Source organism: Delphinus delphis, chromosome 19, assembly GCF_949987515.2.
Source record: "Delphinus delphis chromosome 19, mDelDel1.2, whole genome shotgun sequence".
NCBI classification, from domain to species: Eukaryota; Metazoa; Chordata; class Mammalia; order Artiodactyla; family Delphinidae; genus Delphinus; species Delphinus delphis.
In genome coordinates, this window is record NC_082701.1 from 47,846,935 (window position 1) to 47,863,206 (window position 16,272).

General features: G+C 47.8%; 1 protein-coding gene across 2 annotated transcripts in view; it reads right to left on the minus strand.

The window, feature by feature from the left end:
- Positions 1 to 16,272, minus strand: part of SHPK (sedoheptulokinase) — a 20,795-nt gene continuing 4,523 nt past the window's right edge. The window contains exons 3-7 of one of the 2 annotated variants that reach the window (XM_059996883.1): positions 11,175 to 11,358; positions 10,481 to 10,633; positions 9,044 to 9,219; positions 5,149 to 5,349; positions 1 to 2,694 (exon numbers count right to left, since the gene is read on the minus strand). In XM_059996883.1, the coding sequence (XP_059852866.1) occupies positions 2,528 to 2,694; positions 5,149 to 5,349; positions 9,044 to 9,219; positions 10,481 to 10,633; positions 11,175 to 11,358 (881 nt within the window). In that variant the 3' untranslated portion in view covers positions 1 to 2,527. Of the gene's footprint in view, positions 2,925 to 5,148; positions 5,350 to 9,043; positions 9,220 to 10,480; positions 10,634 to 11,174; positions 11,359 to 16,272 lie in introns of both variants that reach the window. The other variant, XM_059996882.1, reaches the window with a different exon arrangement.

Consider the following 16,272-nt stretch of genomic DNA (forward strand, 5'->3'; position numbering starts at 1 on the left):
CCAGTCCGAGAAGATCCCACATGCCGCGGAGCAGCTGGACCCGTGAGCCACGGCCGCTGAGCCTGCACGTCTGGAGCCTGTGCTCCGCAACGGGAGGGGCCACAACAGTGAGAGGCCCGCGTACCGCAAAAAACAAACAAACAAACAAAAAAACGCTAACTTTTGTTAGTAGCAATGGACTGAAACTTTCTAAGGTTTCTTTTTTCGATGTCGCTTGCATGAAGAATGAATTGCTCCTCCTTCTTGGCATGTGGGTAAATCTGTTATAGCGTTTATTTCATTCCCTAGTGAGGGGAATTCAACAATACATCACCGTGCCTGATAGAACACCCATCTCCTAGTAGATGCTTCATAAATATGATTCACCTGGGTCTATGCTGGGACTTCTCAGGCACAGTGTCTACCATGGCTGTAGCAGTCAGAATGAACTAAGTTATCCTGTGGTAACAAACAGCTCCCAAATCTCAGTAGCATCAAACATCAAAGGTTTATTTCTCAGTCACACTATGAGTCACTCGCTGTCTGGTGAGGGCTCTACACCACATTGCCCTCATGTGGGACCCAGGGCAGCAGAGCCTCCTCTCTGGGACACCCCAGGTCACTTACAGCAAAGGGAACAGAGTGTGGCAAATCTCACATTGGCTCCAAAGGGCTTCTGCCTGGAAGCGACAAACTTCTGCTGACGTTTTACTGGCCAAAGCAAATCAGGTGGGGAAGCGCTAGCCTACCATGTGCTTAAGATCAGGGTATTGGCAAACAGCCCTAATGACCCAGCTCCTCATCTGAGCATCAGAATGGTACCTCCTGAGAACGAGAGCAGAAGCAACGAGTGGTTTATGACTTCAGGCTGGAGAAATGAGGCCCTGGCAGCTGTACTCAAACCCCTGCAGAGGCTCCAGGCCAAGTGCAATAGAAATGACAACAGGACCACCAGCTGGCAAGCTTGGACCGTGCAAGGCTTAGCCCTCAGAGGTAGTGTGGACATGCGGAAAGGGGACAGAGAGTTATGGTGCTTCGCAGGATACCCATCCAGCTCCTAATGTATATTTAGACTCCACCCACAGCATCCTGGGAATGCAAGACAGGCTGCCTCCCTGACATCGGAGGGCCAGTTCCTCCTGATGGGCAGGGCTCTCTGCTATCCTTTGGCCCATCCCGAGGTGACTTCTCTCTCAAAATGATGGTGTCAACTCATTCTGACCAAGAGAACAATTACATGACGTTCCTGAGTGATCTGCAGCTGCTTGTCCCGGCAGAACCATGGGGCAGGCAGGGCTTCTACAAATGATCCCCAGAGTTATGTCCAACCTCCCAAACCCTGTGGCAGTGCCAGATTTATAGTCTTCGCAATGCAGAGAGGTGTGTTTTACTAAAGGGACAAGGCTCTGGAAGAATGAACTTTAGTATCTGAAATTCAATCAGCACAGACAGGCAGATAAAGAGTTTCAGACAATCACATAACGTGGCATTCACAAAGAGACATGACTGCTTCCCAAACTCACAGTCGCCCAGGTGCCTCAGAGTCAGGGACCTGGGATCACCCTTGGGAGTGTGGAAGTAGACACAGCGATGGTGGCCCTCTCCTGGAAGCCATTCCATGGTCATCCGACCAACCACGGGAAGGTTTAAGATGCTCTGGGGTCCCTGCAGAGATGCCGACTCAAGTGGGATGTTTCTGCAAGCCAGGCACACATGGCGGGCCAGCAAGGCCCACACCAAGAGAAAGAAGAGCTGGGGCATTTGGGACAAGGGATTCTCTCTGCTTTCTCTCTAACAGGAGCATGCGCAGCTGCATCCCTTCCCTTGGAAGGCTTCCCAGGGATGCACAGGGGCAAAAACACACTGCCGCACAGACACACTCTTGGAAAAGAGTCTTGCTGGTGTCTGGTCAGACTCTTGGGAACAACATGCCTGAATGGTGGCGTTATGCAGCATCTGTCCCTTTGGCTGGTCATGCCACTCACATTTTCTTCTCTGTTCTGTGTCTTCAAGCCAGCTGTGTTGTGAGGAACCACGGCAGCACCAAGCAGGCTCTCCTTGGAGGGGAGGTACATGGCAAGAAGGCCAGCACAGATCCCTGCATCTTCATCTCAGCCAGCCTGCATCACTGTCCTTGGGTCACCTTCTGCCCCAGCTAGCTGGCTGTGGCCAGAGAAGAACAAGACTGGGAAAGGGGCCTCAGGGTCACGTGGCACAATCCAGTAGGGAAGACTCTTCCAACAGTACATGTGACCCATCTTTCCCTTTCTCTCTGTCTCTCCCACATCTACATTTGCAACCAGCTCTCAGGTGAGTCTCTTTCAGAAGGCACTGATTTGGGATCCGGTTGATGACTCCTGGCTGCATTATTAGAGTGTGCCCTGAAGATTGGTTCTTGGTCAAAATGATGGCCTGAGAATAAGCATTGCTTAAAACTGCCCACAGAGCTGTCCAGGAAAAGCATGATCCCAAGATAAGGAGAGGAACGTTAATTAGATAAACTTTGCAACAGTCCTTTGGCCAATGAGTGTGCTAATACTCCTGCTGGTTAAGGTTTCTCTGGAGCATAACCAGAGCGGCCCCTACAGCTGCATCCACATCCTGCCCATAGGACACTGGGAAGGGGAAAGCCCTCTGCACCTCCTGCTTCAGCACCTCGTTCCTGGACAGCGCACTCCCACTGCCGATCACCCGCTCCACGCCCCACTCTTGGAGCTGCTGAAAAGGAAGCATTGAGTGCAGGTTCTGAACGATGCCTCTGCACAGGGCCCGGGTCACGTGCCCCAAGGAGAGGTCAGAGGAGGAGATTCTGGTCACTGAGGCCAGCTGGTCTGGCAGGTGCCTCTCGCCCAGCACCGTTGGAGTGATGGTTAGGCAGGTGTCTTTCTGCTGTGCAGCAGCCTGGATCATGCGTGAGTACACAGTGGATTCTTCAGCCTCCAGGCCTGCCAGGAACAGAGAAGGCCTGTGTGAGTTCATGCACCCCCTCGCTGCAGGCTATAGAGTTACCAGGGGGCAAGGATAGGTTGACTTGCTGCCTCTCCTCACTGTGGCTGGCTGCTTCCCAGCTCAGGACTCAAATATTCTGGCTAGCTGTGCTCTGCTCCAGACCCCAGCCACCTTTCTCACTACAGACCCCAGCCCAATCTTCAAGGAGAGAGCTCGTAAGCGCTGCTGTGAGTCCTTACCATCCCGCAGCTGTGGGACTCTTGGTCCTAGGTGGACCAAATGCATACACTGATCAACAAGTATCATCACACCTGTTATTAGTGTCACAGGAATCCCAGGACCACAGCGCTGATCACAGTCTAGCCTGCCCCTCGGCAGAGGTTACGAACAACCGGTCTAGACCAGAGCTCAGAGTTGAATGTGCATGTGAATCACTCAGGGATCTTATTAAAACACAGCTTCTGATTCAGTGTGCCTGGGGTGGGGCCTGAGATTCTGCATTTGTCATCAGCTCCCAGAGGAAGCCAGTGCAGTTGGCCTGAGGACCACGCTTTTTGAGTAGAAGGTTCTAGATCAGTGCTTACCAACACTTGAGAGCATCAGGATCACCTGAGGAACTTTTATAAAATGCCGTGCTCAGGCCCCACTCCTCTCCCCCAAGCCAAATAATCAGCTTTTCTGGGGGTGAAACTAGGACATCAACATGGTTTTTAAAACTCCACGAGTATTTCCAATGTATGGCCAAAAGTCCCCAAGGAGTCTCAACGTCAGCACATTTAACTCATACAAACTCAACTATACACCCTCAGGAATGAGAAAGAAAAAAATATATTTTTTTCAATCAAATGAAACAATGTAGACATTTCATAGGAGGTTAAGTTATATAAACTACTAGCCTTCAAAGCACCCTCTGTTTCATCAAAATAAGAACCACGAAAATGTAAAAGACTTTTCTTTTTGAAAATCTTAGAGAAAACTTAAGTATTACGTACTCTTTCAGGGCTGAGCAAAACAGTCACTTCTGTGTAAATAGAAACACCAGCCAACTCAGTAAACAGTCGACAGACTCAACGCAGTTAAAGAAGTATCTGAGTAGAGGGCTTGCCTGAAGGTTCTGATGACTGGTTCTGCATCTTTAAAACCTTTCTTGATTCAAGGCAAAACAAGATCAAAGTTCTGTTCTTTAAATGCAGCATTCCTGAGGGATTCCCAGCCAAGGGGGCAGAACTTACCCGCAATGCTGACACCCCCAGCCAGCCTGGAAGGACTGACGTGGGTCAGCAACACCTGTCTGCATGACCAGTATGAACTTCCCAGGTGCTCCCTGTGGCCTGTGCCCCACCTAGTTATTCTGTTGGATGTTTCCTGGAACGACCTGATTTTGAGCTCCTACAAGTGACCCATGCATCTGATAAGCATGATCTCCCTATTTCTAGACAGCTGGCCAGAAATTTCATTTCTACCCTAAGTACTTAGAAAGGGAACCTCTCCTGGAAGAAAGTGGTTACATCTTTCTCTGTAAATGCAGAGCAGAGGAAGGCCTGATCAATTCCACCCTGAAGAGAGCAGGAAGACGTCAGAGTTTCCAGGGACCCTTCCAAGAAAGGAGGAGAGGTGCTACTTTCCAGGAATAAGTGCTACCAGTCTTTTCACTCATTCATGTTTGATCATTTTATTCTCCGCTGTCTGTAGCCAGCAGAAGGCAAACCTCAAATGCAAGGTTACCGACAGAGAAAGTAATAGCGGGGCCAGGGAGAGCCAGGAGACTATTAGGATACTCCACAGTTAAGGTTAGAGGAGAAGATGCGCCTCAAAAAAGAGAGTATGGGCTTCCCTGGTGGCGCAGTGGTTGAGAGTCCGCCTGCTGATGCAGGGGACATGGGTTCGTGCCCCGGTCCGGGAAGATCCCACATGCCGCGGAGCGGCTGGGCCCGTGAGCCATGGCCGCTGAGCCTGCGCGTCCGGAGCCTGTGCTCCGCAACGGGAGAGGCCACAGCAGGGAGAGGCCCACGTACCGCAAAAAAAAAATAAAAAAGGGTAGGTGATGGCAGCTCAGAAGATGAAAGGCTACAAGCTCAGATCCCTAAGGACAGAGGGAATGTGCTAGAATCTGGCTGGGTCTGAGACAAGAATCTAGAAACTTACAGCACATTCAGCACCAGGACACTGCCACATAGAAAGGACAAGCAGAGAACACACCACTGTGTGGGCCACCCTTACCTAGATCCGCCATCCACTGGACCAGCATGTGGACGAACATGGCCAGCACGTTGCCCCCATTGAGGGATGCTGCCACCGCCAGGTAGGTCCTGTCAAAGTACGGGAAGTAGGCGACTGGAGCTGCAGGGTCTGGAGTCTGCACTGGCTGGAATCCTGAAGGCATGGAGGCTACCAGCTGCACCGAGGTGCTGATGTTGAGAACTGGATGTGGTCCAAAGAAAGCAGAGGTTAGGCCTGTTGGGCTAACTCAGAGGCCACAAGTCACAACAGGGTCGGAGAGTGTGCCACAAATTCCTGGATACTCCTCCTTTCAGGAGGAAGAGCCTAGTCCTCCACCCCTGAGTGTGGGCTGGACTCAGTGACTGGCTTCTAATGAAGAGAGTAAAGCAGAAGTGATAGTGTGTGACTCTGGAGACCAGGTCATAAAAGGGCACTGCAGCTTCCATCCTGATCACCTGCTCCAGGGGAGGCAGGTACCACGTCGTGAGCAGCCCTGTGGAGAGGCCCACTGGATGGTTGCTGGCATAACTGACCCCATCTTGAGCCCGTACGGTCCCTCCTGTCCTTCCGCTGACCCTACCCAGGACTGTACTAGGCGGTGAATCACTTCTCTGTCGTCAAGGGCTTTGTAGTTAGTAGATATTGTTTAACAATGGTTAGGGCCAGGTGGCCTCTATGCTCTGTTAGTTCCCAAACTATGCTGACTTTTGCTGATGTATTCCCAGAGCCCATGAGACTAGTTACCCATTCAGTCATCTTAACTTAGGAGTGTATGTCCTGTTTCCAGGCACCCACCCTCATGTCCTAGGTTAACTATAAAACTGTCCCAAAGGCCCCTTGGTGGTGCAGAATGCAGCTGCCAATGCTTCCAGATCATTGTCTGCCTGATCCCACTCTGTAAGTTACCCTAGAATAAACTGACCCATTGATTATACGGAGCCACCTGCCTCATTTTTCAGTCTCAAGATGCATTCTCAGTTCGGTGGGTACTTTTCATTCCCTCCGTCCTCCAACACCTACAAGGAGCTGAGGCCTCCTGCCAAGAGCCACACGAGTGAGCTGAGAAGTGGATCCTCCAGCCCAGTCAAGCCTTCAGATGACTGCAGCCCCAGCCGACTGACAGTGTGATTGCAATCCAGCCACACCTAGACTCCTGACTCTCAGAAACTGTGTGAGATAATAAGTGTTTGCTGTTTTAGGCTACTAAGCATTGGAGCGATTTGTTACACAGCAATAAGCTACTATTCACAGAGAGGCAGACCTCAGCCCAAGTGTTTTATTCTTTGGGAGGTTTCATTCATTTTTGGTGGGTACCACCTCCTTCTCATTTCCAAGGTGTGCTTCTCAACCTCCCTCCACCAGCAGGGGGGACGCTCCCAGACCTAGAACAGAGGGGATGATTTTCTCCTCTAGATGGAGGCCAGAGCCTACAGACTGTCCCAGGAGTCTCTCCTCCATTTCTCACGAGACCTGGCCAGAAAGCCTGTTCCTCTCAGTCTGTTGGGGCTAAACTAACTGAGGTCAGCATCCAACTGTCCTACCTCCTGGGAGGCAGAGGCAAGGAGAGTGAAAACAAGTCTCAGAAAGTCAATAACCTTGACTTCCTGCCACATCAAGACTTTCACCATGACGATAAACCAGAAGCATCATGCCCTCCACCTAACCCCTCGGGGGGGAAGTGTCAGCGAAGGGGGCCGACCAGCCTTGCCCATGGACACCGCACAGCTGGGCACAGGCCAGCGGCCCCAGTCTAGAACCAGAGACCACAACCAGCTCAGTGAAGATGGAGCCTAAAGCTTAGCTTCTTCCCATTTGACCACCATCTAGAAAGGACATTTATATCCAGGCACATGACAGCTCTCTGCGGAGGGAACAGCCTAAGATTTGAAGACTACCAGGTAGGAGGAAAGAGCCAGGCTCTTTATAGGCACCATCCCAGTGCATCACGACAACTGCCCCATGAGAAAGGCATCATCATCCTCATTTTGGATGGTGACAAGGGCTCAGGGAGAAAATTCAGGAGAAAAAGACGGGGTTTTTGACCTTAAAAGATTTTATCACATATTTGTGCAAACAAAAGTGGCAGAATCTGGATATATGTATAACAGATTCACTTTGTTATACACCTGAAACTAACACAACATTGTAAATCAACTATACTTCAATAAAAAAAATTTTTTTAAGTGGCAGAATCTCACCTTTCCCTCTCACCTAATCTTGAATTAAGAGGAATTACTACCAAAAACAAAACAAAAAGTCACTTGAAATTTTATTTTTTAAGAATGTACTAAAATAGGAATAAACTACTGCTTCAGAGGATAGTGCTGGTCAGAGTTTTTAAACTCAAGGTTAAATTGTAATAGTTCTAACTGATGGAGGAAAAAAAGATGTGATGACAAAGAAAATCCGAGTAAGATGAATGATTTCTCTGTTCCCGTTGATAACAAGGCGAGGCTCTCAAAGTGGGCCCACTCAGCCAGGCTGCCCTGAGGATCAGATGAGACACACAGCCTGCAATCACCCTGCTCGGGGAGGCAGACCCAAAGTCTACCCCAGCCCCAGGAGGGGCCAACGACAGCCCCCAGGCCATATCCAGCCTGCCATCTGTTTTTGTATGGCCCAGGAGCTAAGAAAGTCTCTTCCATTTTTTTTTAAATGATAGCTTTATTGAGATGTAATTCAGAAAATGCACCATAAAATGCACCCTTTTAAAGTGTACAGTTCTGTGCTTTTTAGTATATTCACAGAGTTGTACAAACATCACTGAGACCTAATTTTAGGACATTTTCACCACTCCAGAAAGAAATCCCATACTGGTTAGCAATCAGCCCCGTGTCCCAGTCCTAGACGACCATGAATCTGCTTTCTGCCTCTACGGATTTGCCTGTTCTGCACATTTCACAGGAATGGAATAATACACTATGTGGCCTTTCACTTTCATTCACATGTTATAGCATTTTAGCTCTGTGGATACACCACATTTTTAAAATCCATTTATCAGTCGATGGGCATTTGGGTTGTTTCTACATTTTGGCTATTATGAATAAGGCTGCTAGGAGCATTTGTGTACAAGTTTTTTGTGCGGACATGTGTTTTCAATTCTTTTGAGTATACACATGGGAGTGGAATGGCAGGGTCCCATGGTAATTCCACGTTTAACTTTTGAAGAACTGCTAGACTGTTTTCCAAAGGGACTGCACCATTTTACAATCCCAGTAGCGTGTTCTTACCTTTTTAAAAGGTTGAAAAGAAATGAAGAGAAGAATATTTCATGACACATGAACATTTTATGAAATTCACATGTCAGCCTCTCTAAATAAAGTTTTATTGGAACACAGCTACACCCACTCACTTATGCATTGGCTATGGCTGCTTTCCTGCCCCAACAGCTGTGAAGTAGTTATGATAGAAACAAAATGGCCCACAAAGCTTAAAATGTTTACCATCTGGCCCTTTACCCTGCCCTGGATTGCTGTCTCCCCTTCACTGTGACTCTCTTGCATGGAATACAGGGACGTCTGCGCTTCTACTCAGATCCGAGGAACTTTCATTGACAAACACACAATAACAAAACCCCTAACCTATTGAATAATAATCTATTTTCTTGGTCATGGAGACACATAGAAACCAGCCAACTAGAGAGAGTCATTTCCCTCACCTGTCTCTAGAGAAGAAAGGCACAGACTGTGGTCAGGATAGAAATTGCCCTGCTGAATTGTAAGCTCCCGGGGCAGGGGCTTCACCTGTAGGGATGAGGGTGTTTTTCATGTTTTTAACATAATGGTCAAGAGGACGCTGCGACTGCTGGCTATGGGTGCCCCTTGGACCCTGGCACAGAGCTGGGGCTTAGGAGGCCCCAGTAGAAGTCTGAGGAGAGAACCAAAGACAGACTTACCTGCGTCTGTCCTTTGGGCCATGCAGGAATAGACAGAGGCCTGCAAATCCCCCAAGGCCACGCCCACCTGCGTCCCCTTTGGGATCTCAAACCAGGCCCGGGAAGTTCTGCCTGCCACGTTGCCAGGCTCGGTGACGTCCGGGAGTAGGTGGACGGGAAAGCCTGCGTCCCTCAGTCTGCAAACCAAAAGTGGACAGCATATCTACCTGGTGCTTGGTTTTCTGTTTTCTGTTGTTTCCAGGAAACTCAGCAACGGAAAGCGCGATAGGATACACATTCAAGAAGGGAGGGCAGAATCCAGTGTTTTCACAGAGCGTCTCTTTGGCTTTTTTTAAACCATGAGGAAAAGCCTTGGGTTATTTAAAGAGTGAACCCTGGCTTTCAAGAGCTTGGGATGGGCCTCTTGGAGAAGAACACAACCAGTTTGAGCAGAGGTAGTCAGAAGGGACTGGGTAAGAAGCAGATTTCATCGGCATCCAGCCTCCTGCATTTGAAGGGAGAGCAAACACTGTGCAAAGGGAGGAAGCTGGAGTTTTAGAGCAAAGTCACAGCTGGTTAGCACAGGCCAAACCAAAGTCAAACCCATCAGTCTCCTGAATACCAAATGCATCCATCACTCGCGGTTAGTGAACATGGGGCTGCCAATTTTATAAAACATGCTGGAAAGTCCTTTACCTGAATTACCAGGTGCTTTTTGTTTTATTACAGAGCTCAGAATTTGGACCCTGAAGGCAGTGAACTTATAGGGCACTGGACTGCTGGACCTGAAAAGGCAAATGATTGCTTAAAGGGAACTTAAAAGGCATCCCTTAAGCCTACTACTTCCATTTCTTAACCCTATTTTAAAATACATTAGGGTGGGGGAGAGAGATAGCTAGGGAATTTGGGATTGACATGTACACACTGCTATATTTTAAATGGATAACCCACAAGGACCTACTGTATAGCACAGGGAACTCTGCTCAATATTATGTAACAACCTAAACGGGAAAAGAATTTGAAAAAGAACAGATACATGTATATGTATAACTGAATCACGTTGCTGTACACCTGAAACTAACCCAACATGGTTAATCAACTATATTCCAATATAAAATAAAAAGTTAAAAAAATAAAATAATATGTTAAAGAATGGATGTTGTTCTTTGGAATCTACGGGCTGGCTCAGGGCACAGAAAGAACTGGGGAGCCCACCCTAGGTCTGGGCAACGGTGGAGGAGCAGGCAGCATGGCGTGGTGGGTGGCGCCCCTCCCCAAGAACTTCACTTACAGTCAGGCCCACCCATGCCCGGGGACTGGAACAGGCTGGAGGGTGTTGGAACCTGACCTTGGCCTCGTGGAATCCTCCATTATTCCCAGATGGGAAAGCCCCACTGAAGCTCCCGCTTTAGAGGTTCTGCCCTTCAGCCTCAAGCCAGCCTGCACGGTTATACTCACGTCTCCAAGTTCCAGCTTTGGCTCCTGGTGTTGAAATATCCCCAGCTAGCGGCATTCTGGTCGGACATCAGGGGTCTTGTCAAGCCACACAGCATGGCAACCACATAGTCGTGAATAGTGCCAGCTGCATCGTAGGACTTCAGGAACTCTGGGCTGTTTTTCATACCCCAAACAATTCAACGTGGTTTAATATTGACTTGAAAGCATGTGCTGCACCTAACTGTGGGCGGTGTGGACTAGACATGGTATAGCTGGGTAGCAGCCAGAACCACACAGGCTGTGGATCCCTAGCAGCGGAACCTCCCAACCCCTCCAAGCCAAGCTGGCCAGAGTCAGCCTTAGGGGAGGGTACTCCTAGGAGGACACACCGTGCCTGGGAAAGCAGGACATCAGCCGTTCTCAGCAGCCCTGATCCCACCGTGAACCCATCCTGTGATCCTTGGCAAGTCCCTGGCCCTCTCGGGTCTCTTCTTTCCCCCTCCAGGTGAGAATCAGATTACCAATAAGAGCCCTCTGCGAAATGAAGCAGTGGTAGACCAAGTCTAAGTCTTGTGACTATACCCTGTGCTGGGCCACACTCACTGAGGGACAGTCCAGCACGTGGAGTGATGCTGACCAGCTAGAGGTACAGCTCCCTAGCCACTCTCGTTCCCCTGCAAATCCGTCACCCAATTCAAACAACAGGTGTCCGTACCTATTTTTCAAAAGCCAGAAGATGGTTGCGCAGCCAAACCCCGTGGCCACACTGAGATGAGACTCTGGCCGGGGCAGAGAAGCCAGGAACTTGCTGCCACACCGGCCATCCTGCCACGTTACCAGGTGGCTCACGGCTCTGGGCTCGAACACAGGGGCAGCCCCTGCCTCTGTCCATTCACAACCTGGAACGAAGGAGATGACCAAAAATGGAGAACTGGCACCAGCATGTCCTTGAGACTACTCTGCTAGTGAGGTTATAGGACAGACTTTATCACCCATGACAATGCTTCACTCACACTCAGGGGTTCTGGCCAGTACCCAGAAGAGCAGGGAGTGGATGGACCTAGAGATTGTCATACTGAGTGAAGTAAGGCAGACAGAGAAAGGCAAGTGATATCATATGATATCACTTATATGTGGAAGCTAAAAAAAAAAAAAAAGAGGTACAAATTAACTTATTTACAAAACAGAAATAGAGTCACAGATGTAGAAAACAAACTGATGGTTACCAGGGGGGAATGGGGTGGGGGAGAGATAAATTGGGAGATTGGGATTCAGATATACACAATGCTATGTATAAAATAGATAACTAATAAGGACCTAACTAATAAGGACCTGGCGGTCCAGTGGTTAGGACTCAGTGCTTTCACTGCTGAGGGTCCAGTTCGATCCCTGGTCAGGGAACTAAGATTCCACAGGCCCCAAGGTACGGCCTTAAAAAAAAAAAAGAAAGAAAGGAAAGAAAGGACCTACTGTATAGCACAGGGAACTCTACTCAATCCCTCTGTAATGACCTATATGGGAAAAGCAGCTAAAAAAGACTGGATATATGTATATGTATAACTGATTCACTTTGCTGTACAGCAGAAACTAACACATTGTAAATCAACTATACGTCAATAAAAATCATTAAAAAAAAAAAAAAAAAAGAAGAGCAGGGAAGCGGTCACAGATAATATGCACCTGAAGCTTACTAAGTTTCACCCAGGAAGAGGGAGTAAGCTGGGGATGGGGTGGTCCACCCTCACAATTACGTTTCTGCCTAACGCTGGGATTCTTATCCCAGCCCTAAAGCTGGAAATCTGAAGCTTTTTCTTCAACCCTTTTATCTGCTTCCAAAACTCTTTTGACCCTTTTTCTTCTTTTTACTTTTAGGACTATCATCTTTATTTTGTTTGTGTTATAAAATAAATACGAAGTTCCTACCATGTACCAGGTATTGTTCAAAGCACTTTAAAAATATTAATTTTTTTTTTTTAAAAATATTAATTTTTTTAATCTACATATTAGCCTTACAACATAGGTGTGATATTTATCCCCATTTTCACATAAGACATATAAAACTCAGAGAAGCTTTAAAAATCTTGTCAAAGATCACATAGCGACTAAGTGATAGGGGCAGGATTCAAGTGCAGGCAGTCTGTTCCAGAATCTGGCCTGATGGATATCCTTTCTCTCACTTTCTTCTTTTTTTTAGCAAAAATAATAATAATAATAATTTAAATTTTTTTAAATTATACAAATGATAAGTGAATGCATTCTCAATATAAAATGTCCAAATATTACAGATAAAGCAAAAGGCCTGCTTGACCATCCCCATCAGAGTCCCAGCCCCCTTCCTGTCACTGTTAGCACTTGTAGAGTTTTTTTGGGTTTTTTTATTTTTTGGCCGTGCAGCACGTGGGATCTTAGTTCCCTGACCAGGGATCGAATCTGCACCTCCTGCACTGGAAGCGCGGAGTCTTAACCACTGGACCGCCAGGGAAGTCCCGTTGTTGGGTTTTTATACTCACACAACATACTCTCTTTGGTTTGGTTGATTTGGGCTGGGTTTTATTATATTTTGGTTTTGTCTGTTTTTTAAAAACAAACAGTACTATACTGTATGTATTTTTTTAGTGGTTGTTTTTATCATCCAGCAACATGTCCTGGAATTCTTTCCACATTAGTACATGTGAGTGCACCTTATTCTTTTCAACTACTGCATACCATTCTACAGCGTGGGGTACCAACATTTATTTAACCACTCTCCCTTGAGGAAACGTCACAGTTTTCACTACAATAAACAAGGATGCCATGAGTGACCATGATTATGCCTCTTTTGCATATACATGTTAAAGTCCTTTTCCTGAACAGATTTTAGGTAGTAGGGCCACTGAGTCATAGTAACTCTTATTTTTACAGTGTATAATTTAAAAGCTTTATCCTCACCCCCGGCAGTTAGCAAATGGGTTTCATATTAGTTCAGCTGGAAGTTTTCTTCCTGTAGTTGCTATAACTCTCTTATCTTTTTTTTTTTTTTTTTTTTTTTTTTTTTTGCAGTACGCGGGCCTCTCACTGTTGTGGCCTCTCCCGATGCGGAGCACAGGCTCCAGACGCACAGGCTCAGCGGCATGTGGGATTTTCCCGGACCGGGGCATGAACCCACGTCTCCTGCATCGGCACGCGGACTCTCAACCACTGCGCCACCAGGGAAGCCCACCAAACACCCTGCCAAACTGCCCTCTGAAACGGCCAAGCTAATATATACTACCAGGAGTGATATTTTAAAAAACCAATTTTCCACCCCCTTTGCCAACTCTTGACATTCTCAAACTGCTTTCTTACAATCCAGTGGGTGGAAAATGATTTCTCGTTGTTGTTTTCCTCTGCATTTTCCTAATTCCTAATGACACCGAGCATCTTTTCATATGCTTATTAGCTATTTGTATTTCCTCTTCTAGGAATTGCCTGTTGGTTTCCTCTGCCCATTTTTCCACAGGGCCATTGGTCCTTTCTTTGTTCTTTATATGCACCCATATTCGTCCTTTGTCTACTATATACTAGTGAATAATTTCTCCCTGTCTGCTGCTGGCCTTTTAGCTTGATTTTATGATCCCCACTTCTCTCCTGCTATTACTGAGCCTGAAAATGGAATGTGGAAACTGGTGTAACCACAGGCCTCTCAGAAGACACTAGTCACTCCCTCTCTTCTCCAATTGGCGCCCTTGTGGAAGCACTTAGCTCTCCGCTCAGGTTACTGGTGCCTGTCTGTGTTGACTGCCTTGAGCGAGCCCTGGAAGACAAGGGCTGCATCCTGTTTCTATGTCTCCCGCGGGGCCCAGCACAGAGCCTCATATATTGTAGGTCCCGAAACCAAACTGAATTACAGCCGCTATTAAAAGCAGAACGACTTGATCTCAAATATGATTTCACTCACTCTGCTAAGCAGGTATCATCGTCAAACAGTGGCTCTCCTTCCCAGAAACTGAAACCAAAACAAGAAGGCATGCAGGTGGGCCCCATGAAATATTAAGCAGCTCTCTCCACCGATGTGGGCGATGGTTTGTGTGGTCGTTACAGAGGCCAGGAGACGGGCAGAAAGGAAGGCGTGTGACCGGAGCACAATCATTAGATCTCTGCTGTCCTCTTTGGGAAGGGTTTTAGTATCAAAAGGACGTTTATTCTTGTTACTGCAAAATTAAGGAGTTTAAAAACTTTTACAACCTAGACTCCCCCTGAGAGTTCAGCTCTAACACCAGAACTGGCCTTTCACTCCTGCTGGGGATTGGAGCCGAGCAGCTCCCGTGGTCCCAGCTGGCCTGACGACAGGCAGACAAAGGGAGAGGAGGAGGGGGAGAGCCTGGGTGGGCTTCGGCAGTCACCCAGGCCCCCCCTGGGGACTGATCAAAGGATGCACCACCAGACCCCTGTCAAGCCACCAAGAGGCAAGTCACCACTCACTTGGCCCAGGGGAATCGGAATCACTGATCCTCTAGGCAGAGGAGGGGTGAATCCAATGTCCAACCTCCTTAACTACAGCCTCCACCCCGCAAAGTAGCCATCCATACTACACTTAAAACACCTGCAGTGAAAAGTTGATAGTTTTGAAGCTGGGTGATGGGTATGTGTCAGTTCATAATGCTGTTCTCCCTACTTTTATGTCTATGTCGAACTTTCTATAATTAAAAAAAAAATTTTTTTTAACACTTGCCGTAACAGGAGATCATAACTTCCTACAGGAGTCTAATCCTGCCTTGGACATTCTGTTGGGAAAGTCCTCCCTTCATTGAGCTAGTGTGTCCTCCTGTGACTCTGGTCCTCCTGGGAGATTTTCAAAGTTCAGTGTCTGAAGTCAGACAGACTTGAGTTCAAAAGCTGGAGTCACGGGACTTCCTTGGTGGCGCAGTGGTTAAGAATCCGCCTGCCAATGCAGGGGACACGGGTTCGAGCCCTGGTCTGGGAAGAACCCACATGCTGTGGAGTAACTAAGCCCGCGAGCCACAACTACTGAGCCTGCGTGCTGCAACTACTGAAGCCCGCGCTCCTAGAGCCCGTGCTCCGCAACAAGAGAAGTCCCCGCTCGCCGCAACCAGAGAAAGCCCGTGCGCAGCAACAAAGACCCAACGCAGCCAAAATAAAGATTAATTAAAAAAGAGAAAAGCTGGAGTTGCTACTTGCTGCCACATGACCCTGAGCATATTATTTTATCCTCTCTGAACCTCCAGGTCTCATCTGCACAAGAGGGAGAGTAATGTAACCCATGTCATAAGGGTGTTGGGAAAATTCAATGAGGTCACACAGGTAATATACTTAGCTCAGCACCTGGCATGCGAAGTGCTCACTGTTGTTTTCCTGGCTTAATACTCCTCCTAGAGGCCAAACAGAACAGGCCACCCACCTCTGCACTGTGGCAGACCTCCTGAAAGAATACGACCAACTAAATGATGCTTAGCAACTGTGCCCATGAAAAGGATGTGCCCTGGAATGGAAAAATCACAAATATCTGTGATTATGTTAAACAACAAAAACTATGCCTAAATTCAGAAGAGTTTCCTCTGCGTCTTGGAATCTACAGCTACACTAATCTCTTGGTTGTTGGCACTGATGCTCCAAGACACTGGCACAAAGAAAGAGGAGGCTGTGGAAAGTCCACTCCACTGAACCCAACAGAGAATCAGAGAGAACTCACTCTTCTCCTCTCCCTGTTCATGAATAACGTGTGAGCGGACAGTTCACTTCATTACCTCCTTTGAACAGGACAGGATGTACACAAAACGCAAGAGGCAGCAGAATAACCTGACCCTTCACAGAGAGCCCTTGGCAGCCCTTTTCTG